At 38.0% G+C, this 25,959-nt stretch overlaps 1 protein-coding gene across 5 annotated transcripts in view; it reads right to left on the bottom strand.

Moving 5' to 3' along the window:
- The window catches only part of KCNIP4 (potassium voltage-gated channel interacting protein 4), a 1,119,538-nt gene that overhangs the window by 111,100 nt on the left and 982,479 nt on the right, over positions 1-25,959 (bottom strand). Inside the window, exon 2 of one of the 5 annotated variants that reach the window (XM_032854145.1) lies at positions 22,833-22,934. The exons of the other annotated variants lie outside the window; for them this stretch is intronic. Within the exon in view, the coding sequence (XP_032710036.1) occupies positions 22,833-22,934 (102 nt within the window). The remainder of the gene's footprint in view (positions 1-22,832; positions 22,935-25,959) is intronic. 5 annotated transcript variants of the gene reach the window in all.

Below are 25,959 nucleotides of genomic sequence, written 5' to 3'. Positions count from 1 at the left end.
GGTGGGGCACCTGGGTGGCTAAGTGGGTTAAGCCTCTGCCTTCAGATCAGGTCATGATCTCAAGGTCCTGGGATCAAGCTCCCACATCAAGCTCTCTGCTCAGCAGGGAGTCTGCTCCCCCACCCCCTGCCTTCCTCTCTGACTACTTATGATCTCTCTATGTCATATAAATAAATAAAAAAAATCTTTATTAAAAAAAGAATTATTTGGTGTATGAATGAATGAATGGATGGATGAATCAGTAAACAAATGACGTTGCTACTAAAGTAGCAAGGAACCCCTTGAACCTTAGTTGTTCTCTAGAAAATTATTTCTCAAATTGAGATTTGTGGATCATTGGTGGACCTTAAATGCCTTCTTTGGATTCACATTCTCCATGCCTTGTTCTGAGAAACACAGCAAAAGCAAAACAGAGGAAATTTTAATCAGATTTTCTGAGTAGTCTTTCAATCATAGCACAACCTTCTCTAGACCCAGTGACCCTTCCACTGGAAAGAAACAAAACAGCACATTCATTCCTTGGCCTCTGTAACCACACAGCATTCTGAACCACAGCACCAACACACTTTCTTCCTCTAGCTGTCACAGACTTGCTGAGGCTGAGACTGAGACAAAAGACCTGGAGCCAGAGGGTCAGTATAATTGAATTAAGACTGTGATGGGATGAGCATCATGAGCAATACTCAAAGCACCACACTTGAAGCATCTACCTGAGGACTCTTGTTTTCCCAGCTGACTAGTACCTTACTTCCTAATGACTCCTACCTGCCAAAGAGCTGTTTCTATTTCTAGGAAGCTGACAGGCTCTAAAAACCTGAAATCATCAGCAATCACCAGCAGACATTAAAAAAAGCAATACCACCGAACCCAATCAAGACTGATTCCTGGAGGCAAACTCTGGAGAGCACAGCATGATTCTGCACAGGATTGAAATTCACGAGTTGACTCAGCCACCTTTCAGGAGCACCCATTTAGGGGGATTTTATTTTAAAGATTGTTAATGTATTTATTTATTTGAGAGAGAGAGGGAGAGCATGGGGAGACGGAGGGGCAGAGGGAGAAGCAGACTCCCTCCTGAGCAGGGAGCCTGAGTGTGAGGCTCCATTCCAGGACCCTGAGAGCATGAACTCAGCCAAAGGCAGACATGTAACTGACTGAGCCACCCAGGTGCTCTCTGGGGGGATTTTAATACAGTGCTTAACATTTATTGAGCCCTTACTGTATGCTGGGAGATAGGCTAGGTGCTCTACTGATATAATTCCAGTCTTCACAGTAATTCCACAATGAGGTATAATTGTCTTTTTCTTTACACATGTGATACTCAGTCTTACTGAGGTGAAGATAGGTGTGACCAGATGTCACATAGGAGAAAGACAGAGACAGGGATTCACACCCAAGTCTCTGATGCCAAGCCTTATGTTCTCTCTACTTTGTCACATTTTGTCTCAACACCAACAGAAATAAGAATGTTAAAAATAACATATTGAATCTCCTCTCCTTTTCTGCATTTTCAAATGTCTCAGAAAAGTTGACTAGATCCACTGGGTCCATTTTCTATCTCCTGCTTCCTCCTTAATCTCCTATAGTCTGACTTCTGGCACCATTATGGGTGGAATAGTATCACCCTAAAATTTGTATGTTGAGGGCCTAACCTCCAGTATGGCTGTATACAGCTTTTAAGGAGTTAATTAACATTAAATGATGTTATCCAATTTAATTGTCCTAATCCAATATAACTGTTATCTTTATAAGAAGAGAGAGCGACACGACACCAAGGATACACACACGGAGAGGAAAGGCCATGTATAAGCATAGCAAGAAAGCAGCCCATCATAAACCAATGGGAGAGAGGTCAATAGAAACCAATCCATCTTGATTTGGGGCTTCCAGAACTGTGAGAAAATAAATTAGCTGTTCAAGCCACCTAGCCAGTGGCATTTTGTTATGGTAGCCCTAGTAAATAGATACATCCACCTATATTCAAATAACACACAACACTCATAAAAGCGAGTCTTGTTGCTCACAGTTTGCCAGTGAACTTTGGACAGTGGGAAAGCCCCTTATACCATTTAATCTTTACAACACAATTCAAAAGAGGGATTTTCATCCCCATTTTAGGGATGAGAAAATGGAGGTTTGGAAAGTCTAAGTAACTTGTTCAAGGTCAAAGGACTAGTTAGCAAGGAGGCACACAGGTGTCTTCATCACCCTAAAGTACAATTTTTTAAGCATTCTGATGAGATTGTTAATAAAAATCACCACTGTATAGAGAGCTTTTGCTCTAAGCGTGGCTGGGTATTATCTCTTTCTAATGCTGACAAAAATGTTGTGAGAAACCCATTATTGTCTTATTTTATAAGGAATAACTGGGACTCACAGAGCTTAAATAATCTACTCAAGGTCACATAGCAAGTAAGGGACAGAGCTGGGATTTGATCCCTGGTTTTTTAAGGTGTAAGAGCTCAGCCAATATGCTATTTTAAGAGATGGTAATATATATATATATATATCCAAAATCCTAGAAGGAAAATAGATTTTAGGCTGTCGCTGAACCCCCGTGCCTCAGGGGAACCGTGCCTGCGTGCCTCGGAGAGATCACCGTGGTAGCAGTGCATGCTGTGCTGATTTAGAAACAAATAGAACAAGGTGCAGAAGGGATGCTATCTCAGAGCTGGAAAAACTAAAACAAAAACAAAACAAAAAGACTGTGTGTTTTTATACATTTTAGCACTGAGAAGTGTGTGTCTAAGATTAAAACCAGAACTAGGTGGGACCCTGGCCACCTGAATCATCTCTAGGCCTCTGCCAAGAGTTAACTCCGCTGGCATCTTGCTGAGTTGCTAATTCAGTGCTGCTTTTGCATCCTGAGACAAGCTGAATACAAATAGCATTTTAATTCATGTATCTTCTAACAGATTTAATTTTAATCAGACAACTAATTCCCAAACCTAGACACCCTTGAGCTTCCCAGCTGTCTCTTTTTGTTATTTGTTTCTTAGATTTAACTCTCTCAGGGCCGAGGTTGTCCTATGGCTCAGTAAATAGTCCCCTCAGGCCGTGACACAGTTTGGGCTAGAAATTGGAGTTCAAATCACCTGAGAACAACAGAATGAGTTTTAAAAATAGGCATCTTTCTCCTCTTTCTTACAACTTCTCTTCTACAGCAGAAGTTTATTATAGCCCCACTTATAATTATGCCAATTTGACTCTATCCAAGGTCAAACCATACCCTCCAGAATATAACTACAGAACATCTTGCTTTATAAACAAATATGAGTGTGAGGTCTGCCTTCCTAAAACAAGTGTTTGTACACAAGGCCTGTGATGCTGAAATAAAACCACTTTATAAATAATGTCCCTCCCCTTGGAAATTTGGTTTAGAACCCAGGCTGGGTACACAGGAGTCTGCTGCCTCTTTCCACCTAGGACTGATCAGACCACTGACTACATCAGTCCAACAGTAGTGTGCTAGTTTGGCACACTAAATGTGCTCAGTGAAAACATATGAAATCAATGAATGCCTACTATAAGCCTCCCAGACATAATAGATGTATCTACAGGAGGTCTATTTCGCAATATAGCATGACCCTTCTTTACATAGCGTATCCATTTTTCATTATAAAATATCATAAACACTATGCCTTTAAAATTCTATTTGAGCTGAAATTGATTTGCCTAGCCAAAGACTCAGCCGGCTTGACTTATATTGCTTTATCTCATTTATAAAAATACCCTTTGTATCTTTAATCCTAATGTTCATGCTTTATTAAATTGGCTTAATAGTAACTTTATCAGTGTGGCAATAAAATCGTGATGAGGATGATTCCCTCCTAATAATAGGCTGCATCTGATTTTAGAAGCTTGGTCCAGTGGCAGGTATTGGAGGATGGTTTGATGAATTTTGTTCTAGATTTTAGATTTACACTAAACCCCAGTGGAAGATTCTTGACTATATACATCGAAGACTATTCATGAGAATGTCTAGAATAAGGAGAGGATGCTACCGTTTGGTTAATGTTCACATCTGACCCAGCAGGACAAAGACCAAGCTGTCCAGGTGACGATTTCAAGAGCGATTGCACATGGTACCAAGGCAATTTCTTTCCTCTCTTTCTTCCTACTTTGAAAACTTGTACAGGCATTGAGAGAATGCCATACACTCAGAGCATTCCATTCCTTGGCTCCAACCCTCACTGTTCCTAGAGGGGCTGGCGTTATAATCAGTCGAGGACGTTGATTTTCAGGATTAAAGAATTTGCTTAGGTTCACACCGCTGATCAGTGGGTTTGCTGGGAAATGACACAAACTGTCTATTTTCTGTTCATTTGACTTCTCTCAGTGGAGAGAGTTCAAACCCGGGACAAGCACTATAAGCAACTATTTAAACTTCGCCAACTTTAAACGCTTTATCTCAAGAATCCGAAGGCCTGGGAACTCTTCTGACTCTTACTGTGTGCACAGCCATTCACCTCTCCACCCACCAGGAGCTATTTTCAGGTGCACATGGAGAGTACACGAGCAATTAACTCCAAGCTGATGAAGCACAGCCCACGGGTAGAAAGCAATCAATCCATCCAAAACACTGCAGGAGACTAGCACATCCCAGACCACCCTGAATAGCTGGAACCACCCGATTTTTCTTAATCAGACATGTGTGTCTTCAGTTCTAGTCCTGAAAGTATGTTGGGACCAAAAAAAACCCTTTATTAATTAATACTGTATCCCATTTAATATTCATAGATCACATGGAAAAATGGAACGTATTTCGAAAACATCCAGTTATTTTGAACATCTTCTGTTAGAGGTGATCATTGGCAATGATATTGAAATTTCCATTCAAAGAGAACTTGAATTACTTTGCAATTTCATGACTGGATTCAATCACTTAGAAAATATAACTACTCAGAGGAAGATTGCTGAAGCTCTCTCTCATAGCACTCATGAATGAATTGCCCCTACCTTATTTATAAACATAAATAATAACTCTAAAAGTAAGCTTAGATTTTAAAATACAATCACCTAATTGGAATGCTCATTATTAGTGTTAGCCGTATTATTACCAGAGCAAGTCATGTGTGACTCCTTATGATAGGAGCTATTACTTCATAGCTGGTAGGTTCTTACCTGCTTTTTGATAAATGAGCAACATAAAAGTTATATTACAAGTCATTATACACAGAGAGAAAATCTACAACAGAAATGCTGGGGTTTGGTAAGAAGGAGACAAGGATTATGATTGAACTTACATATCAAGATAGACCCAAAAGACTGATACTCTAGTCAGGAAAGTCAACAGCTAAGAGGGAATACAATCAAAGAAAAAAATTTTTTAAAAGGAGAAAGATAAAGAAAGATAGCTGTGATAGCTCACTAAACTAAAAATGTCCTAACAAAAGAGTCTTTCCTCAAGTTTGATAGACTTTCTTTAGTTTGTCTTTAAAATCAAATAATAATAACAAATCACTTTTTATAGCATTTGCTGTGTAAGCACTTTATTTCTATTAACTCATAAAATCCCCATCAGCGCACTATGGACCCTAAATCATGTTCTACAGATGAAGACACTGGCTCAGAGAGATGAGGTAGTTTGTCCATGGTCACACAATAGCAGGCCCACAGTATGAATATGAACTCTGGATACTCTGGTTCTAGGATTCACATCATTAACTATTCTGTTGTTCTGCCTACCACAGAAGAGAAAGGAGGATGGTGTTCTACTTATCTGGAAATCATACACCCACCAAAGAATTAGGAATTTAGTAGCAAAAGGTCTCTACACAGAAAAGAGAGTTACCCTAGAATTGAATGTGGCTTTGAATCCAGCCCCTTCACCTTGTAAATTTATATTCAGATATAAAGCCTTGACACTAGTGGTTGTAAGCCAAAGGCCATGGCACACAGCAGCAGCAGATCTGGGCCCAGACCAGGCTCTCCTTGGCTCCTAGTATGATGCTTTGCCAAATGCATGTCACAATGTCCTATCTCAATCAGAGTGTCCCCCTGCTTACCATACCTGCAATTTTAATAAGCTTCTCACTCCACTTTGGAAGCAGTTGGGGCTGGGGAAGAAGGGTTACAAACTAAAAGAAGCCCATGAGTCACAGTAATAAAACCTAACATTTGATGGCACCTTGTAGCAAACAAAATTATTTTCACTTTCATTATTATAGATAAACCTCATGATTACCCTACATGCAAATATTCCCACCCTGCTTTTATGGTTGAGGGAATCAGGGTTGGAATAAATGTAACTTACAAAGGACATAGAAACAGGAAGCTATGAGTGATGACCTAAACCAAAATGTACTGACTCTAAAGTCTAGAAGTGACAGCTGATTGCACAAGAAGAGAGGAGGAAAAATAAAGTTGAAAAGGCACATGAGTATTTTATAGCAAATAATAATAACAAAGTAGTCAATGGCCAACTTTTGATCCAGGTCATTAGGAACAAGCTTTGTTCTCTTTACTTTGTTTCAGAAGTTAATATGCAGGTGATGCATTTTTAAAAAGTTAATTTAAAGCCTATTGTAAAAGATTAAACATATGGAAGTTGTACAATTCATTGTTTATTTATTTAGATATAACTGATACATAACATTATACTAGTTTTAGCTATATGACATAATGATTCAATTTTTGCATATTTTGCATAATGCTTACCACAATAAGCCTAGGTAACATTCATTAACAAATATTAACCAGATGGATAGAAATTTTACTTACATAAAGTCTAATATTTGATTCACAAGATGTTACTGGTCTATGTGTTGCTTTAGACAGTAAAGAGTAGATAGTAAAGAGCTGGAATCAATTATGTAAGGAATTAAGAGTTTGGGTAAGTTTTGTAATAAATTTTTGGTGTCATATTGGGGGATATTTTGGGGCTAATATCAGGGATGCCAGTAAATATTTTGCACAAAATATTTACCTGTCATGGCCATATTTCAAGTTTATTTATTTAAGTAATCTCTATTCTCAGTGTGTGGCTCAAACTCATGACCCCAAGATCAAGAGTCAGACGCTCTTCCAACTGAGCCAGCAAGGCATCCCTGTCATGTCTATATTAAAAACAGAGCATCAGGAAAACCGAGCAGTAATCTAGGTTTTGTTCCTTTTTTTGTAGGTTTCAGCTAGTTTCTTGCTTCAGAGAAAACCAGATTGCTTAGCATAAATGTCAGTTGGGCATTTACCTGTGACTAGAATAAGTTAGCATGATTCTCTGTGACTTAGTTCTGCTGGATGTCCAATGCCATGAAGATGAGCATAAAATTAAACCTGATATTATAATATAGAATGACTCTGGACATAAAATGAGCAGGTACATGTGATTTGGACACAGTGAACAATCATAATATTGTTGTTATTTGTAGTAATATTAGTATTAATTATAGTGACAACAAATGCCACTCTTACAATAAGAAGAGAAGTGCCTGGGAGCCCTCATTCTAGCAAATTATTCAGTTGTTCCAACCGATTTTTTTTTTCCTGGATCTGTTTCTCAATTCTGATACTGGATGATGTGTTTGACCTCCCTAAGTCTCAATTTTAAAATCTATAAACTGGGAATAATACTCATAACAATTTCATAAAGTTGTTTTGAGAAATTGTTTGAATTATAAGCTGACATACAGTGATTAATAAAGGGCAGCAATTATGATTATTAATAACTATTGCACACTTACTAGTGAGGCTTTGTTCTAGAATCTTTAGGGTTGAGGGCTCTGTTATTATACTTCTTGAGTTTGAAAACATTTGCTGACTCTCAGCTCTGTGAATTTGGGCAAGGAACTTAATCTCTCTATGCCTCAGTTTCTTCATTCATAAAGGGGGATAATAATAGGACTTACTACAAAGGTTTGTTGAAAGGTTGAAATGAAATAATGGTTAAAAAGAATTTAAAACAGGTCTTTTATACTCTTCTACTTTGGTGTGGGCAAAGGAATAAGGACCATTTTTTGGAATGGAATTTGAAACAATAATCTGGTTTTACCGCCCATCATTTCCTCCCACACACTGTATGACATCATATCTTGGACAGTTTGATACTCTCTGAAAAAAGCCTGCATTGTCAACTTTAATCCTTTTGTTTGCACCATCTCCTTCTACATTTATTCTCTTTGAGGCTTATCTCAGTGAGGACAGGGCTTTGCAGAGGACAAGTCTCCTCAGACTTCCATCCAGCATGCATAGTTGTCTATTTTCTGCTCTGATTGCTCTATATATCATTGACCTGATTGAATATCTGTCATTTCTTCTGTGATGTGAACATCTGGAGACAAGAGAGCTATCTCAGTTATCTTGTTACCACCAATGCCTACCATGGTTCCGGATTCTAGGGACAGTTCATCATTCATTCATTCAATTATTTATTGAGTGCCTATTACAAGCCAGTCACTGTTCAAGTCACTGTGGACATTAGAATGAACAACAACAACAACAAAATCTTTGCTCACATAGACCTTAATTCTAGTGGAAGAGTCACTAATTGGACGTCTAAGTGGAGTTGTCAGCTGACCGGATGGATATATGGGTCTGGAGTTGAGAATCATGATCTGGGCTAAAGATATAAATGGCAGAGTCATCGTGATATAAATCATACGTAAGACCCTGAAATTCAATGATATCACTAAGGGAGTAAATGCCAACAGAGAAAAGTAATTCTATCTCTTACTGAATGAATGATAACCACAGAATAAATGGAATAATGCATGTAAAGGCTTTGAATAGCATATGGTTCATCCTAGGAATCTACCTGCATGCTCTCTGCTATTATGATGATGATTTTGCTACTGACCCTTCCAACATCTGCTCACCTAAAGTAGCCATTGATTTTTGCACTGTCACTGAGATAAATTAAATGTGATTGTATTACCTCCAGGAACACTCCCTGGATAATATGCCTACCTTCAGGCAGATTCAGAGAACACTACAATGTACCATGGAATTGCTTTTCTACCCAAAGTCTCAAAATCTTTTCTGAAAGGGGAATAAGTTTCTCTGCCTGCTTATCCCCAGAACCTGTCTTTTTGTTTTTCTTCTTCTTCTTCTTCTTCTCTCTCTCTCTCTCTCTCTTTTTTTTTTTTTTTTCCTGGAAGCTTGGGAACAAAGATGGGCCAATGTTTCTATAAAGAACTTGTGCCTCTCACACTTGCTGCTCTATATCCCCTGGCAAGAAGGCAATTTGAAAGTACAAAAGTTAAACTTTATCCTGCAATCTAAGCAGATAAGGTAGCAATGCTCTGTATTTTACAGACCTCGTGGAGTGTAAAATTGAGTCTGCTTGAAATGTTAGGCTCCCATTTCAGTTTTTAAAGGAAACCAGCAGAAACCGGAATTGGCTGGATTCATGTATAGCCCAAATATTATTTCGTAGCTCAATGCTAATGGAAAATAGTTATTTATGACTCCTTTTAGAAACTGCACGAGTGACCAATCATAAAATTATTAGTAAAAGAAAAAATAGAGGAGGATTTTGTTTATCTAAATTTCTCTGTAACTGAAGTAGTTTTCATTCTACCCCTCTGGGCAAATTAACAATAAAAAAACAGTAGAAAAACCATGTGTGAGGCAAAGATTTCATCGTATAAGTAAGCTGGGAAAAAAAGATACACCAGTTAACAACAAAGCTTGTTTCAAGAATGGCTTGTGTCCTTCAGACACTTTAAGCCAACTTATCTAAAATAAAACTATCATCTTAACCTACTTTCATGACCTTCTCTGCTCCTTATCTTGCTTTAATGCCACCATTATCTTTTTGGTAGAATCGCTTTGTCCCTTTTCTATCTTAATTCTGTACTACAAATTATTTCTCAATGTGTCCAGTTTTGTCTTCACCCTTTCTTCCAAATCTATCCTCTCCCTCCCACCACTAATTTTTATTAATTTTTTAATTTGAGTATAGTAAACACACAGTATTACATTAGTTTCAGGGGTAGAGCACAGTGATTTGACAAAGTTTTACATTACACTGTGCTCACCTGAAAAGTGTAGCTACCTTCTCTCACCATAACAATGCTATTACAATATCATTGACTATATTCCCTACACTGTGTCTTTTATTTCTGTGACCTATTCATTCCATAATTTCATAACTGGAAGCCTGTGTCTCCTGTTCCCCTGGGCCCATTTTGCCCATCCTCTCCCTGCCCTCCACTTTGGCAATCATCAATTTGTTCTCTATATTTATAAGTCTGATTCTGTTTTTTTGTTTGTTTGTTTATTCATTTGTTTTAAAAAATATTTATAAATTCCAGTTCATTAACTTACAGTGTAATATTAGTTTCGGGTATACAATATAGTGATTCACCACTTCCACACAACACTCAGTGCCCATCACAACAAGTGCACTCTTTAATTCCCACCACCCTTTTAACCCATCCCTCCCCCTCTTCCCCTCTGGTAACCATCAGTTTGTTCTCTGTAGTTAAGTGTCTATTTCTTGGTTTGTCTCCCTCTTTTTTCTTCTATGATTGTTTGCTTTATTTCTTAAATTCCACATATGAGTGAAATCATATGGTATTTGTCTTTCTCTGACTGATTTATTTCACTTAGCATAACAGTCTGTAATTCCATCCATGTTGTTGCAAACGGCAAGGTTTCATTCTTTTAAATGGTTGCATTACACACACACACACACACACACACACACATGCCACCTCTTTTTTATCTATTCCTCAGTCGATGGACACTTGTGCTGTTTCCATAACTTGGCTATTGTAGATAATGCCACTATAAATATTGGGGTGCATATTTCCCTTTTAATTAGTATTTGTTATAGATTCCACACAAGTTAAAATATATAGTATTTGTCTTTCTCTATCCAGTTTATTTCACTTAGCATAATACCCTTTAGGTCCATCCATGTTGTTGCAAATGACAGGATCTCATCCTTTTTTATGAATATATATATATATATATATATATATATATATATATCTCCATCTATCAGTGGACTCTTAGATAGCTTCCTTATCTTAGCTATTGTAAATAATGCTGCAATCAATATAGGGATGCATATATCTTTTTGAATTAGTGTGTTTTTTTTTCCTTTGAGTAAATATCCACTACTGAAATTATTGGATCATATGGTATTTTTATATTTAATTTTTTGAGGCATCTCCATACTGTTTTCCACAGTGAATGTACCAATTTACATTCCCATCAATAGTGTGAAGAGTTCCTTTTTCTCCATACCCTTGCCAACACGTGTACTTTCTTGGGTTTTTGATTAACAGGTGGAAGGTGATGTCTTTGTGGTTTTGATTTGCATTTCCCTGATGATTAGTGATGTTAAGAATCTTTTCATGTCTGTTGGTCCTCTGTCTGTCTTCTTTGGACAAATGTCTATTCTGGTCCTCTGTCCATTTTTAAATTGGATTGTTTGTTTTTTGGGGAGGGTGTTGAGTTGTTAAGTTCTTTTGGGTATTAATCCCTTTTTGGATATATCATTTGCAAATATCTTCTCCCATTCAGTAAGTTGGCTTTTTGTGTTGTTGATGGCTTCCTTCACTGTGCAAAAGCTTTTTAATTTTGATGTGACCCTAGTAGTTTATTTTTGCTTTTCTTTTGCTTAAGGAGACATATCTAGAAAATGTTGCTAAGGCTGATGTCAGGACATCAGCCATAGGCTTTCTATTCTGGGGTTTCTATTCTGTTTCATTGATCCAAATGTCTACTTTTGTGCTGGTACCATACCCTTTTGATTACTACAACTTTGTAGTATAAATTAAATTCTGGAACTGTGATAAATCCAGCTTTTCTTTGTCTCAAGGTTACTTGGCTATTCAGGATCTTTTCTGGTTCCAAACAAATTTTAGGATTATTTGCTTCAGTTTTGTGAAAAATGCTGTTGATATTTTGATAGGCATTACATTTAAACTCTAGATCACTTTGGGTAATATAGGCATTTAACAATATTAATTCTTCTAATCCATGAACATCATCTTCTATCACTATTGCCTTATATTTAGGCTTTTTTTAAATCTTGTAAGCAGAGAAATCTAGTGATGAAGTTTTAAACTCTCACATTATGCTGTTAATAAAAGCTCTGTTTTAACAGTTAGTAATTGGGAGATTGTGTTCAACTCCCTTGACTATTGGCTGGCTCTAACCATTTGATGGTTAACCCCCCCCCCCAAAAAGAATCACTTCCATTTTGATGCAGAAATCCCACTTCTATATATCTATCAGAAAAAAATAAGATTTAAACAGGACATTGAAGCAATATCTGAACCTCCATATTTATTGCAGTTTTATTTACAATATCCAAGAAATGGAAACAAGCTGAGTGCCCATCAATGGCTGAGAGGATAAAGAAGAGGTGGTATAAAGATACAACAATATTACTCAGCCAGAGAAAATAGAGAAATCCTGCCATTTGTAATAATAGCACATGGGCATTATGTTAAGTGAGATAAGTCAGACAGAAAAAGACAAATACTATATGATATCATTTATATGTGAAATATTAAACACAAAAAGCCAAAATTTAGAAACACAGAGTAGAAAAGTGGTTGCCAGCAGAGTTTGGCAGTGGAGAAAGCAGGGAGAGTTTGGTCAGAGAGTATAAACTTTCAGCTAAAAGATGAATAGTGTTTGAACATCCAATGTAAAATATGGTGACTATATTTAATAACACTTATTATGTAATTGACATTTCCTAAGAGAGTTCCATCCAAAAGCAAAAACAGACAAACAAGAATGACATATATGTGAGGTGATATATGTGTTAATTAAGTGGTGGGGGGGTGGAGAGTCTGTTCACAACTACACAAGTATCAAATCATCACGTTGTACACTTTCAATATCTTAAAATTTTATGTATCAATTATAAGTCAATAAAGCTGAAATAAAAAATAAATAAGAGGCTTGGATGATTCCTCACTGACTCCTTTTATCAGTAAGGTCCAGCCTTGTGTTGGTAGTAAGAACCTTCAGACTCCAGTCCCACCTCACCTCGTCCGGTGACATCCCTTCCACACTTCTCACTCCTCCTGACTGTTTAAGCTTCATCTTTTCAACTATCTAGAACTTTCTTCCTGCTATTTCTCCTTCTAGTGAAATGATTCTTCTCCAAAGGGCCTCGAAGAAATATTACCTGTTTGTGAAATGCGCTTAGATAGGATTCAATTCCTTCTCCCGTTGTGATCATCATTGTCCTCATAGAATAACAGCATCAGCGGCTGACATTTATTGGCCACTGCTGTAATCAGTTCACATGCTTATTTACTCCTTGGGACAGTATATGGAATATATACCATTATTATTTCCACCTTTCGGATGAAGAAATTAGAGTTCAGAAAGAGTAAACAACTCACTTAAGTTTTCTATATCTGGTTAGTTGGTCACAGAACCAGAATTCAAACCAAATAGGGTAGGCCCAGAGTTATCACCCTTAACTTCCTAACATTCTTTTCTCATATTGCCTCTCACAGGATTTACCTGTATTCATTGTGATGTATAGACATCTGAGTGATGCCTATACATATTTGTTTATTTCAGTATAATGTCAGCCTTCAGAGGAAGTGATTTAGGTGTTCCCCTGTTCTGGAGCTATTAGTTTTCAAATAATTAGTGCTTTATAAATGTCTGCCAACAGGTGAGAGCTCTTCTGGGACCCCTGTCTCTGTCTTTCTTAGACTCAGCTTCATTCTGGTTTAACAAAGATTCTTGGTAAATATGTGATGGACCAGGAAAAAAAAAAATGCTCAACATGCCCTTTGTCACTAAATACTTATGTGACTTTGGATAAGCCACTTAATCTCTCCATTTTTAAGTTTACTCTTAATGGAGAGTATAACCCTAATGATCTGTCATTCTCTCAGGAGTTTTATGAGGATTAAATGAGACGATCAGGATAAAGAATTTTTAAAAACTGTAAAAGTCCATATAAACACCAGGGACAAATATCCAAATTAGTTAATTAACACATAGATTACAGCAAGTAAACGGTAGTGCTGACTGGTATGCAATTTGAGTTAACTGTTGACATTCTAACTTTTCCCACTTTCTGCTTCCCATGGTTAGTGAAGTGCTGCAGAAGGAGGAAATTTTTTGTTAGCTTTGAAACATCTACCATTTTTCATTGCCAGGAATAAGAGGTGCCATTTCATTGGCTCCTGCAATCCTAGATTTGGAAAAAGAATTTGAGACACAGTCCATGCTTCTTATTTGTTGATGGTGACACAGAGGCCAGAGAGGGGGAAATAACTCAACCAAGGGATACCACCAACTCCCTGGACAATTGGGCTGCATAAGTCTTATTCTATGCTGAGCAGATAAGTGGAAAAAACCTCTAAAACCAATCAAAACACTGAACATCTGGAGAGCTGGTGAAGTATAGATTCTGAAGCTCAATTTCTGGGTCATCCTTTTCCCCAGCCTCTTCACCTCTTACTAATAATACAATTCTCAGTTCTTATTTTCCTATTCTGTAAAATGGGAATAATAAAGGGAATCTATCTTATAGAGCTATTTTAAGATATAATGAGTTAAACTGTGCAAAGCACTTAGAACTGTATCAGCCACATATTAAGTACTAGATGCTTGTTAAATAAATAAAAACAACATCTGAGTATTTGAATGTAACATTTTTAGGGCTCATACATATATAATGAATTTAAAGGACCTTGCTCTCTGCTTACAAAGTAAGTTCATAAAACTTCATGAGTTACACTTCTGTTTCTCCAAAGATTTTCCTGTCTCTATGCCCAGGTCAGTATTTTTGCTTAAAGTCACTAACTAGTTAACATGAGGTTAAGTAATTCTCAGAAGATTAAGCATTTTAAAAAATTTCCTGGAGTTTACCATTGTGTTTTTATTTGGCAGAATATTAGCAGTTTAAGTCGCTTTTTGAAAACAAATCTTCCAAAAGCCAAGTGCTGAAACTTCTCTTCCCAGACAGAGTTCTGAAACTTTCTATGATCAATATGCTACCAGGAAAAACAAAACACACTGAAATGTTTGCTGTATTTGATACCAAAAATCTAAAGTGAAAGTTAGGAAATTATGCTTTGCAATTATACAAGACAGTATACTGCTGGGTTAGGAGTCTTCTAGCCCCACAATTATTTCAGCACATTTGCTCTCCTGCGTTTGCTCAAATCAACAACAAAAGCCACTAGAATGAATCTTTCATTTAGTGAATCAATTATTTTGATTGAATGGGGTTCTCAGATTTACTGGGAAGATATTATGAAACAAATTGAAATAAAAATATGTGTATAAATACAAACACACATAAAATCAAGTGTTTAGTATTTTATCTTTTGCATTAGTTCCTGATTATTATCTAGTAAGTGATCTTTTGGTCACCATAATGTCCTTTGAATAAATAGAGAAAATTATTACTTTATAAAAACATAGTTGGGGCATAGAGAGACACAGAGAATTACTCAGTTATCTAATAAGGAGACATAAAGATATAGTGACAGACTTGACAGCATTTGTATTTTAAAGAAAAAGTATTTATGCTCACTTAGAGTATAGTAGCTAGCAATTTCTTTAAAAAAAAATTTTATTTATTCATTTGAGAGAGAGAGCACACAAGCAGGTGAAGCGGCAGGCAGAGGGAGAGGAAGAAGCAGGCTCCCTGCCAAGCAAGGAGCCCAATGTGAGACTCAATCCCAGGACCCTGGGATCATGACCTGAACCGAAGGCAGCCGCTCAACCAATTGAGCCGCTCAACCAATTGAGTCCCACTAGCAGTTTCTTGATACTAATCCATTCATTAAAAAGCTAGTTAAATTTCTTGATCCTAAAATTATTTACTCAATATCAACATACATTTATAAGCCAGTTGTCAGCCTATCCTGGAACTAGGAACAAATCTTCCAAGAAGAGCAGCATGACTGACTCTGAGAATTGTTACTGGTCCTGTATATCTCCAACCCCTGGCTTTCAAGATATATAGAAGCCAGAAAACATCTTCAGTTTGCCCCCAGAGCCACTCTCTATCTTCCTATATACCGGCCGAAGGACTGGCCTCTATGGATATTATCTCAACTCCTTGTGCTGTGCCCAATGGGAAGAACTAACAGATCAGAAAGGAAGAAGAGAGAGGTCATGGTATTTATTTTGGGGATCCCTCCTGACTGAAGGTTGGGTTGTAGTGGCTGCTTTCCTCTTCCAAGGGCCAGTATCCCTATTGTGAAACCCTCTCTGATAGTTACAGGTATAGCAATGGCTTTCTTCCTCTCTGGTAACAATGAGTATAGAAATGATAACTTCACTTCTACTAGCTTTGGGTGTTTTGTTGTTTGTTTGTTTGTTTTTTTAAAAAAAATATTTTATTTATTTATCTGACAGACAAAGATCACAAGTAGGCAGAGAGGCAGGCAGAGAGGCGGAGTGGGGAAGCAGGCTCCCTGCTGAGCAGAGAGTCTGATGTGGGGCTGGATTCCAGGACCCTGGGATCATGACCTGAGCTGAAGGCAGAGGTCTTAACGGACTGAGCACCCAGGCTCCCCTGGCTTTGGGTGTTTCACCAGCCTTGTAGGGTCTAGAATCTCTGCTTATATTTTTGCAAACAATCCCTTCATTAAACTCTCCCTGATAGCTCTATTTAAGTGTGCCTTGTGTTTCCTGCCAGACTGCTGACTGATACCAACTCACAGAATTTCAGTGTTGGAAAGTACTAAACTGGAGTCTAGTTCTCATCCTAGATTTTTAAAATAGCCCTGCTATTTTGAGAAAATCCTTTCCTTTCTGTAGACCTCAGTTTTCTCACATATAAAATAGGTTATATTCCTTAAAATAGGCTATTGTTGTTGTTGTTACAATAGGCTAAATACTTAAAATGTTTAAAATAAGATGAACTTTTGCTTAGATAGAAATTCCCCTTCACTCTCTCCTTGAATTTTTCCAGTAAGAGTTTTTCTATTGATATGACAGTCCTATATCTTGCAGTCATTCGGTAAGTGCATTTGTTATCATTGGACACGGAGAATTTTGGGTGTAGGTTTATTCCAACTTCTCAGTTGTAGATTCTGCACAAATCATTACAACCTTTTCAGGACACAGTTATCTCAGTTGTGAAGTGGGGATTAAGGCCTACCTTCCCACATGCGGAGTGTCACAGCTAAAGCTTTCCCACATTTCCTTCTAATTTGAAGACTTGTGATTCAAAGTATGAAACAGAACTATGATTATACACCCTAAAGGGGCTTCCTCAGTCAAAATCAGAGGTGGTCAGTACAGCTCAGCCTGATGAACTGATGAAGATGGAAGGTTCTAGAGTCACAATTCCAGCTCTGTTAATTGGCAAAATTGTCTAACTTCTCTGTGCCTCAGTTTCCTCAGCCATTATATGGGGAAAATAATACACCTGCCTCAGAAGCTGACTGGGACTCTCAACTGAGATAATAACCTGTCATACTTTCACACTCATGATGTTTCATGTACTAAATACTTTGTGTGAATTATCTTGTTTTATCCCACAACCACCCATTTGTCTGATGATCCCAATGGTCCTTTTTGTACCATGAATAAGCTAAGCTCCTTCTCTCCTTAGAGCCTTTGCTCTTGCAGTGTCCTCTTCCTTGAAACTTTCTCTCCAGACTCTCATGCCATGGACCACCTGTTGTTTTTGGGTCTCAAAAGTCACCTCATGAATGATGCTCATCCAGACAAAATAGCTTTTCCACCTGCATTCAATTTCCATTACTTTGCCACAGGTTGACTTACTTTATAATACACATCACCTTCCAAGATTGTCTTTGTTTTCATGTTTATCATCTTTCTTCCCATATAAACTCAATGAAGACAGTGAACTAATATGTCTTAATCCTCCACTATAAAGCCAATGCCTAGATTCATGTGGACAACACATGGTTTCTCAAAAAAATAAAGTGAACAAATGACCAAATAAGGAGACTTAGCGTCCAGATCATTTAATTAAATAACTCCAAGCATGTTGTTAGTAGGAAGCACAACAGGAATTCGAACACATGCCAGGATGACATTAAAGCCCACCCTGGCCCCATCTGCCTCTTTCGGTAGTTCTTGGGAGGGATAATGAGGGTCTGAGCAAGAGCCATCGCACAAGACAGTAGTAAATATAAAAGCTATTTCAGAGAGAAAATAGACCAGAATTTAGTGGCCAGTAAGATGGTGGGTGGGAAGCATAAAGTAAAAGGAAGTTATTTTTGTTGTTGGTTTTAATTTCAGCAAGTGGACAGCTTCCAATGGGTGATCTGAAAAAGTCAGAGAGTGTGACTGAATGAAGGTGACCAGTCTCCTATATCTGGTTGTGCTCTGATCTGCATCTAGGGTCAGGCACTCAAAGAGCAGTGGGCAATAGGCTACACAGAGCACAGAGGCCCAAACTTAAAAGATAATCCTTAATTCATGCCCCAGGTGTCCCCAGCCTCCATCCCTATCCCATTTCTCATTCTTGTTGGGCTATTTTAGTGTCAGGAGGAAGACATTTGAATCATGTCTGTTACTCCCATTCTACCGGAGGCCACTGCATAGATCTGCTATGTTTGGTGTTCCCCAACATCTTTCCAGGGCAACTTAGAATTTGATATTTACCTGACACTCTCAAATCTCATAGTTAAGAGGTATGCTTGAACCCCAAAAGGTTGAAACTTGTTATTTTTCCTTTTGTTAAAGATGAGTTATATGTTTGATTTTCAAAAATTTAATACTGCTGTAATAATGTCTCATGTAGAAACTCTTGGCCATGTGCTACTTCTTTTAATGCTTTCATTTGAAGCACAAACAGCAAAAGAAATAATTTCAAGTCTACATTTAACAAATGACTATAAAATGTGCATGATTTCCAAATATTGAGGATATTAAATCTATGTAACAAAAAATTCAAGAGGTAATATACTTGATGTGTTTAAATATTTAAAAGGCCAACTCAAAAAATAATTTTCTAAAATATTTGAGGAAGCTTGCATTCACATAATTTAATGCTTTCATCTAATAATTCCAAATCTGGGAGAGAAATAATCTAAAAGGCATACACAGATGTATACACAGAAATGTTTATCCCAGTGCTATTTATATTATGGGATGAAAACGGAAAAGGAGGAAAAGGTAAATATTCAGAAGCCAGGGACTGTCAAATACAGTATACTGTCGCTTTACAATGCAATAATATGTGGCGATTAAAAGTGCCATTTACATTTTTGATAACAAAGTTAGTGCATATGAAAGTATGCCATGTAAGAAAAGGATAAAAAATTTGGTATAGTTGTGATCATTAATGCGCACACATTGTTGGAAAAAGATGTTACTTATTTGTAGTTACTTCAAGGTAGAGGAGAATACCAGGATTAGGAGTGTGTTGTAGGATCTGTGTGTGTGTGTGTGTGTGTGTGTGTGTGTGTGTGTGATTTCTTAACTTTCTTTTTAAGCTTTCTAAATTTACTGCCATGAAGAGAAGTGACTTTGGTGAATAAACCACTTGCCCTCCCTGCTCTGAAGGAGAAGGAGGGGGAGGAGACGGAATGCTGTCCTGTGGAGGAAGGAGCAGGTGCGGCAGATTCCACTCTCAAGCATTGACCTAGGACCAATATGCTTGGAAGTTAAAAAGGAGGCTGATTTGGGCCCAGCATGAGGAAGAATGCTCTGTAGAGCTGGCTGACACCGAATGGATGTCTCCCTGATGAAGCGCAGCAGCTTGCTGGTGGTGACAGAGGAGTCTGTCTGGAAGCCAGATGTGAGGTGAGGCGACCAGTCTTCCTAGGTTCTCTTCAAACTCTCTAGTGCTCTGACTAGAAATTCAAGCACTCCCTAACTCAGCAGGAGTTTTGGCCTTTCTGTAGGAAATATAGGAAATATTTTTTTTCCTTTTGTTATTTGCATGACATAGGTAAATCCCACATTCCTTCCCTAAGGAATGAAGAGCTCTTTCTTACCTACCTTCGTGGAAAAGAGAATGGAATTTAGAATGAGTATTGGCCCTTCGTTAACTACCTTTTGGCCCCTTAATCTGTGAAGGTGCATGGGATGTAGTGGAGAATATTCCCTCAGCCACAGTGCCACTCATTCAAGCCTAGAACTGGCTCCGTCAAGCCGAACCTCACCACAGGGTTCTCTGGTCCAGCATGCAGACATTTGGTGGCCAAACTTTTCCTCTGGTGGCCTAGGGTCCTCTGCCCCTCCGGGCACCTGGCTGTAACCATCTGCCTTGTGTTCTCATAACATTTTCTTCAGTCCTGTGCTCGACTGCATGGGGCCTGATCATGGATAGGGACCCATAAATAACAGCCTTCTGATACAGCAGTAGAATTAATGTGTTTTCCTATCCAAGCAATCTATTTCCACCTGCTGGGGTGTTCTCATGCCAGGTGGCTAGTGGGGAAAGTGTGGCTAGTGGGGAAGGGAGCTATATTTGCAGAAATTTTGGGCTCTTAGTCTAAGTCTAGCATCAGTTCCATATCAGCCAATTTATGAAATCCCATTTTTATAAAAATGTCAGTTTTCAGGATTATTCTGCTCATTTTTAGCATCTTTTATTATTATTTTTTCCTTTCAAAAAAGATCCTGGTTTCAATTAGTTGAAAATTTCATTGCATCCTCTATGACCATTTATTTGGGGTCTGACATTACCTGGGATTGGTGCAGGAAGAGTGCTAATAGGGCTTGGCAATTTTGTTCTTCCCAAGTGAATATAAGAATCCATTTTAAAGTTATATTTTACCTGTCTACTGTGTACAAATGACTATGTTTTCAGTGAATATCTGGTAAATTGGCAATTTTGACTCCAACTTGAAAGGAGGAAAGCAATGGCTCTAATAACCAACATTTGCTGACAAATAGTGGCAATAAAAATGTCTGCAGCTTCGATATTGGGGATGATTGAGGCTGGGACATCATTCTGGGATTACGGTCTCTTAGGCTGCTGATGACACACCATGTTTTTGTTTGTAAGACAATGTGTGTGGTGTGTGCAATGAGTGGAAAAAATTGAAGCAATGGATCTCAACAATAATTTAAATTTTTCTCCATCAGATTGTCACCAGTAAAAGTAATTTTATTCTGTGCCCTCTCCACACAGAATGTTCCAGTAGAATAGAAAGTTTGTAAAGCTCTTTTATTTACTGCTATATCTCCCCAAATGAAAATAGGAACTGACACATAATACATACGGTGTACTGGCATGTAATACATTTATGGTGACTGAATAAGTGAATTAATTAAATATTATTATTATGATAAATTTTGTCTAACGAATGCACTGAAGTTACTGTTTTATCCTAGGACTTTGACTGGATGTATCAGGTTGTTTGATGTACTTTCTATAGTTTCCCCATTTACATTATGGAGATTAGTGAAATTTCATTTATTCATACATTTTTTATATCGCTGAGCCTATCAATTCCTATAACATGGTGAGGCAGAATATGAAAAGAGTTGGTGAAGGCATGGGTTAGAGCCCCACACATAGAATGTGTTAGCAAGATTCTTCATATGCTGTTTCATCACTGCCAAAGAACAACACCTTCTCTGTCTGATTCTAACAGTTGTTTGATGCTTGAAAAAAACTGTATATGAAAGAATGTAAACAGGGGGTGCCTGGGTGGCTCAGTCAGTTAAACCTCTGCCTTCAGCTCAGGTCATGACCCCAATGTCCTGGGATTGAGTCCTGTGTAGGGCTCCCTGCTCAGCGGGGAGTCTGCTACCCCCTCTCCGTCTGTGTTCAATCTCTCTCTCTCAAATAAATAAATAAATTCTCAAAAAAAAGAGTGTAAACATAGGATAAATGTAAATGTTTGTTATAAATTGCATATAGCATCATTATAAAATAAATAAAGCATTGTCCTTTAGATACCCTCTACCTTCTACTCCTCAAGATTGTCACAAAATTGAAGAGAAAGAGAAGGTGGAGAGAATGAAGGTTAGTCTTCTGTGTCAACTTGGCTAAGCTAGGCACCCAGTTATTTCAAACAACACTAATCTCAATGCTACTGTCAAGGTATTCTGCAGGTCTGGTTAACATCTACCAACAGTCGACTCTAAGGAAAGGAGATGACCCTAGATAATGTGGGTGGAACTCATCCCATGCTGACCAGCCAGGCAAAAATTGAGATTTCCTGGGCAAGAAGGAATTCTGTATCAAGACTGAAGTTTCCCACCCTGCCTGAGTTTCCAGCCTGCCAGCCTGCCCTAAGGATTTCAGACATGCCAGCCCCCACAGTCGTGGGAACCAATTCCTAAAAATAAATACCTTTATACATGTTTGTGTGTATATGCATATGTGTGCATATTTACACACATATGTATGTGTCTATGCATGTATATGTGTGTATGAATGTATATATTGGTTCTGTTTTCCTAGAGAACCCTGAGTGATGCAGAGAGAGAGAGTAAGCAAAGAAAAAAAAAAGAAAAAAAAACCTATTTGCTTAAATGGTTTCCATTTTGTAGTAGCTTTTCTAACCTAGTGATTCTTCTGAACTTTGGGGGTATCTGAGTGGTGTGTGCCAAACGCATGGATGAGTCAGAAAGTCTACAAGGTGATGCAGGGTGAGGTGTGTAGCAGCTCTGCTAACCAGTGAGCCCATGGAAATCCCAAGGCTACTCTCACCTCTCAGATCAAACAGAAACTTCCAAAAGTTATGAAGTCCAGGCTCTCGTAACTAACACTGTGCTATCAGCCTGCCAGATGGGAAGGGCCTCACAATCGCACAAAAGTTCCCCTGGGCGTTTGGGTACACTAGAGTACATCAATAGACTTGGTTTTGCATAATATAACGTATAGATTTTTTTTTTTTCCCTTTAGAAGCAGAGAACTGGAGTGCATACAGACCTAAAGGAATGAAACAAACAAACAGGTAGGGTGTTGGGGGGAGAAAAAACAAAAACAAAAACAAACTTGCTTTGAACAGCAGGAGACGACGTTTTGGCAGCTGAGCAGGGCAAGAGCTTCATGAGCCGCTCTTTAATGCTGCGCTTGGTGCTGTTCTGAGCGTAGAGGAAACCTAGAACATATGCGATGGGTTCTGTTAATGCTGTCTGTGGAAAGAAACGGGCATGCCTCACGGCTTATCACAGGAAGCTGGGCAGGCAGGGACGGATGCAGACATCTGCTAAGCAGGCAATCACAGGCAGTGGGTTGGGACCCCAGAAGGAAAAAAAAAAAAAAAAGGAAATAATCCCCCCGCCCCGTTTTTCTCATGTTTAGGTTTTCTTTTAAAAACTTTTCCATTTGTTGCATTTAATCATATGGTGCATTAGCTAGTGGAAATAGAATTTTGCGAGTCTTTTTGAGGAGTTAAAGTAAAATTTGGTGGCTTTTTTTGGCCTGAGGTTGGGAAGACCACTGAAAGAATTAACGGGATTGAACTGTCTATATTCAAACCAGAGTTGGGGCCCATGTGACAATTTTCTGTTCTTGTTGCTCCCCGTCTTTGATTACAGCGGCGATAGACGCCCTGAATAAATCATTCACACCGCAATCACCTGTTAGTACCTTTGCCTTCCCTGAAAGTGAGACAATAGATGTCCTTGATATTCAGCCTCATTAACACAAGTGGATATGCCCAGAGACGCAACTTGGCTTTTTTTCACATGTGCATACTAATGGACAGAATTATTCAAGCAAAGTAATTCCAGAAGAAGCAAGGCGTGTTCACAAAATGTAAACCCAGGAATAGATGGAGTTGTATATGTGACTTCAGATGGTTACGGACCAGTCAAGGAAAATCAATATCACTTGGGTGGGCAAGTTAGTAAAAAAAAAAAAAGCTTGGAACAACTGTTGGTGTCAAGAGCCACAACTGTCCAACTCATCATTAACTTGTCCACTCAGTGCCCAGAGCCCGAATTTGTATGTTGATATATAAATATATATATAGTCCCCCCTCCAAATTAGTTCAGAAGTTGTTGAATATAAGGCAATAACAAGAGAATCAATTTAAATCCAGGTTAGACCATCTTCTATCTTTATAATATGGGCTTGGAAATGCATCATGTGTTGTTTTCTACTTTATAATTCCTACCTTGGAATTATAAAGAGTTCTGACCACAAGGCTACTCATCTATTTCCTTTTGGGGATGTTCCACCACATCATCAGTGTGCACTGGGTAAAAACCTGATGAATCTTTTGTGTGGGGGAGGACAGAGAACTAGTAGATACATAAATCAAATCATATCATTTCTCTTCATAAAAGCTCTCTATAACCTTCATGCTATTCTTTGGGGAAAAAAATCACACTTCCTACCACAGACACCAATCCCTGAATGAGCTGGCCATGCCTTACTCTCTGACAACATTTTAACCACCCTCTTGCTCTGGACCATTGGCTAGTGGCCAGGCTATTCTTCTTACCTTTGTTGGAACTCATAAAACAAGTCTCTCCTCTGTCCTTGACACTTACATGGTGCGGAATGTCTTGTTTATTTAATATCCCAAGTGCTAATTGATCGTCTGGCACATAAGAAGAGATCAATAAATGTCTGACAAATGAGTGAATAAATTTACTTTCAATACCAAAACAAGACCTGATTTCATTTCCTTGATTAGTATCTAAGTTAGTTTTTTAACTTGTAAAATAAATCAGATTTACATAGAAAGAAATCTTTAGTTGACTTCTTCCTTGTGCATTTGTAGAAGGACACATCCATATAAATACTGTTTCCTCTATAAATATCTTCCGGAACATTAGGATTTTGATTTATTTTAGCTTCCCAAGCATGACATTCTGCTTCTCTTTCTTTGGACATTTCAAATCCCTGCCACTGTATGCATAGTCTGGTGACCCTTCACCAAACATCAACTTCAAAATGTCCATGCAGACTTTAAAACTCAATACGAGCACACCTACTTCTGGTTAACTTCTGCTGTGGTATCTCCATGTTTCCTGAAGGAAAGGGCCTCCTCTATCCCCTGTTCTATCTTTTCTGTTGTTTCCGGCTGCACTTCCTCCTGCTACTATTACAGGTATCACATCCTACTATAGGGTGAGACCCTATTCTGATAAGGAATTAGAAAGAAAAGTTCTACCAGCCATCTGCAGTAGGAGAAAGGCTTTAGTTTTACCTAGTACCCAGCTCTTTCACTTCATGTTTGATTTCTTGGTGTCCAGCCAAACTCCATAGTCACCCTTGAAATTGTCACATGATGAACACTCAAGAAATATTTGCTAGTTGCTTGATTTCCTCCTTTCCCCTTAAATTCTGATACCTGCCAAGCTCACTCTATCTATAACAGCTGCTGGACTCTCAGGTCTAGGTGTAGGAGAGGGAGCTTCCTGCTCCCCAAGCTCAGGCTATTAATGGTCACTCCCTGACTCCACCCCAATTTGGTAATTAATGATGTTCTTCCTTGGAACATCTTTTGAACTGGACTATAAGGTTTTGAACTGGACTATAAGTTTGTTGTTTTTAATCAGGAGTCAGAAGTCCCAGATTTTAGTTCCTGTTCAGTGACCTTGGAAAGGTTATTAAACTTTTTGGGGTTTCTGTCTTTTTTTTGTAAAACAGAAGGACTTATACTAAAGGATATTTGTTGTAAAAACACAGTTTAAGGATCCTTTTAGAAATACATTTAAATAGAAATTGTATATGAGTTCTAAGTAGTTTTTATTTCCAGGTAGATAAACAAATCAACTTTTATTGGACTATAGACGTTATTCAAATTCTCTAGGGTCTTTTCCTTCAAAATAAATAAGAATATGATTTATCATAATTGTTAAAAAATGATATAAACAAAGTCCCCCAAATGATGTGGAAAAACAAATATTTTATTTTATTTTAATTCTAGTATAGCTATCATTCAGTGTTATATTAGTTTCAGGAATACAATACAGTGATTCAACACTTCCATACATCCACCCAGTGCTCATGATGACAAGGGCATTCCTTAACCTACCTTGTTTTTACAGTGTTTTCTCCTCAATGAGAACTTTAGCTTTCTTAAGTCAGGTTGTAGACATCACATAATTTCCTCTATCTCTGTACCTCTCTCTCTGCTACCAGATAATTCTGCTCTTTTCCTTTTAAAG

The sequence above is a fragment of the Lontra canadensis genome, unplaced genomic scaffold (assembly GCF_010015895.1).
Source record: "Lontra canadensis isolate GAN:19392208 unplaced genomic scaffold, GSC_riverotter_1.0 scaffold1, whole genome shotgun sequence".
NCBI classification, from domain to species: Eukaryota; Metazoa; Chordata; class Mammalia; order Carnivora; family Mustelidae; genus Lontra; species Lontra canadensis.
This window is presented reverse-complemented; position numbering and strand designations above follow the sequence as displayed.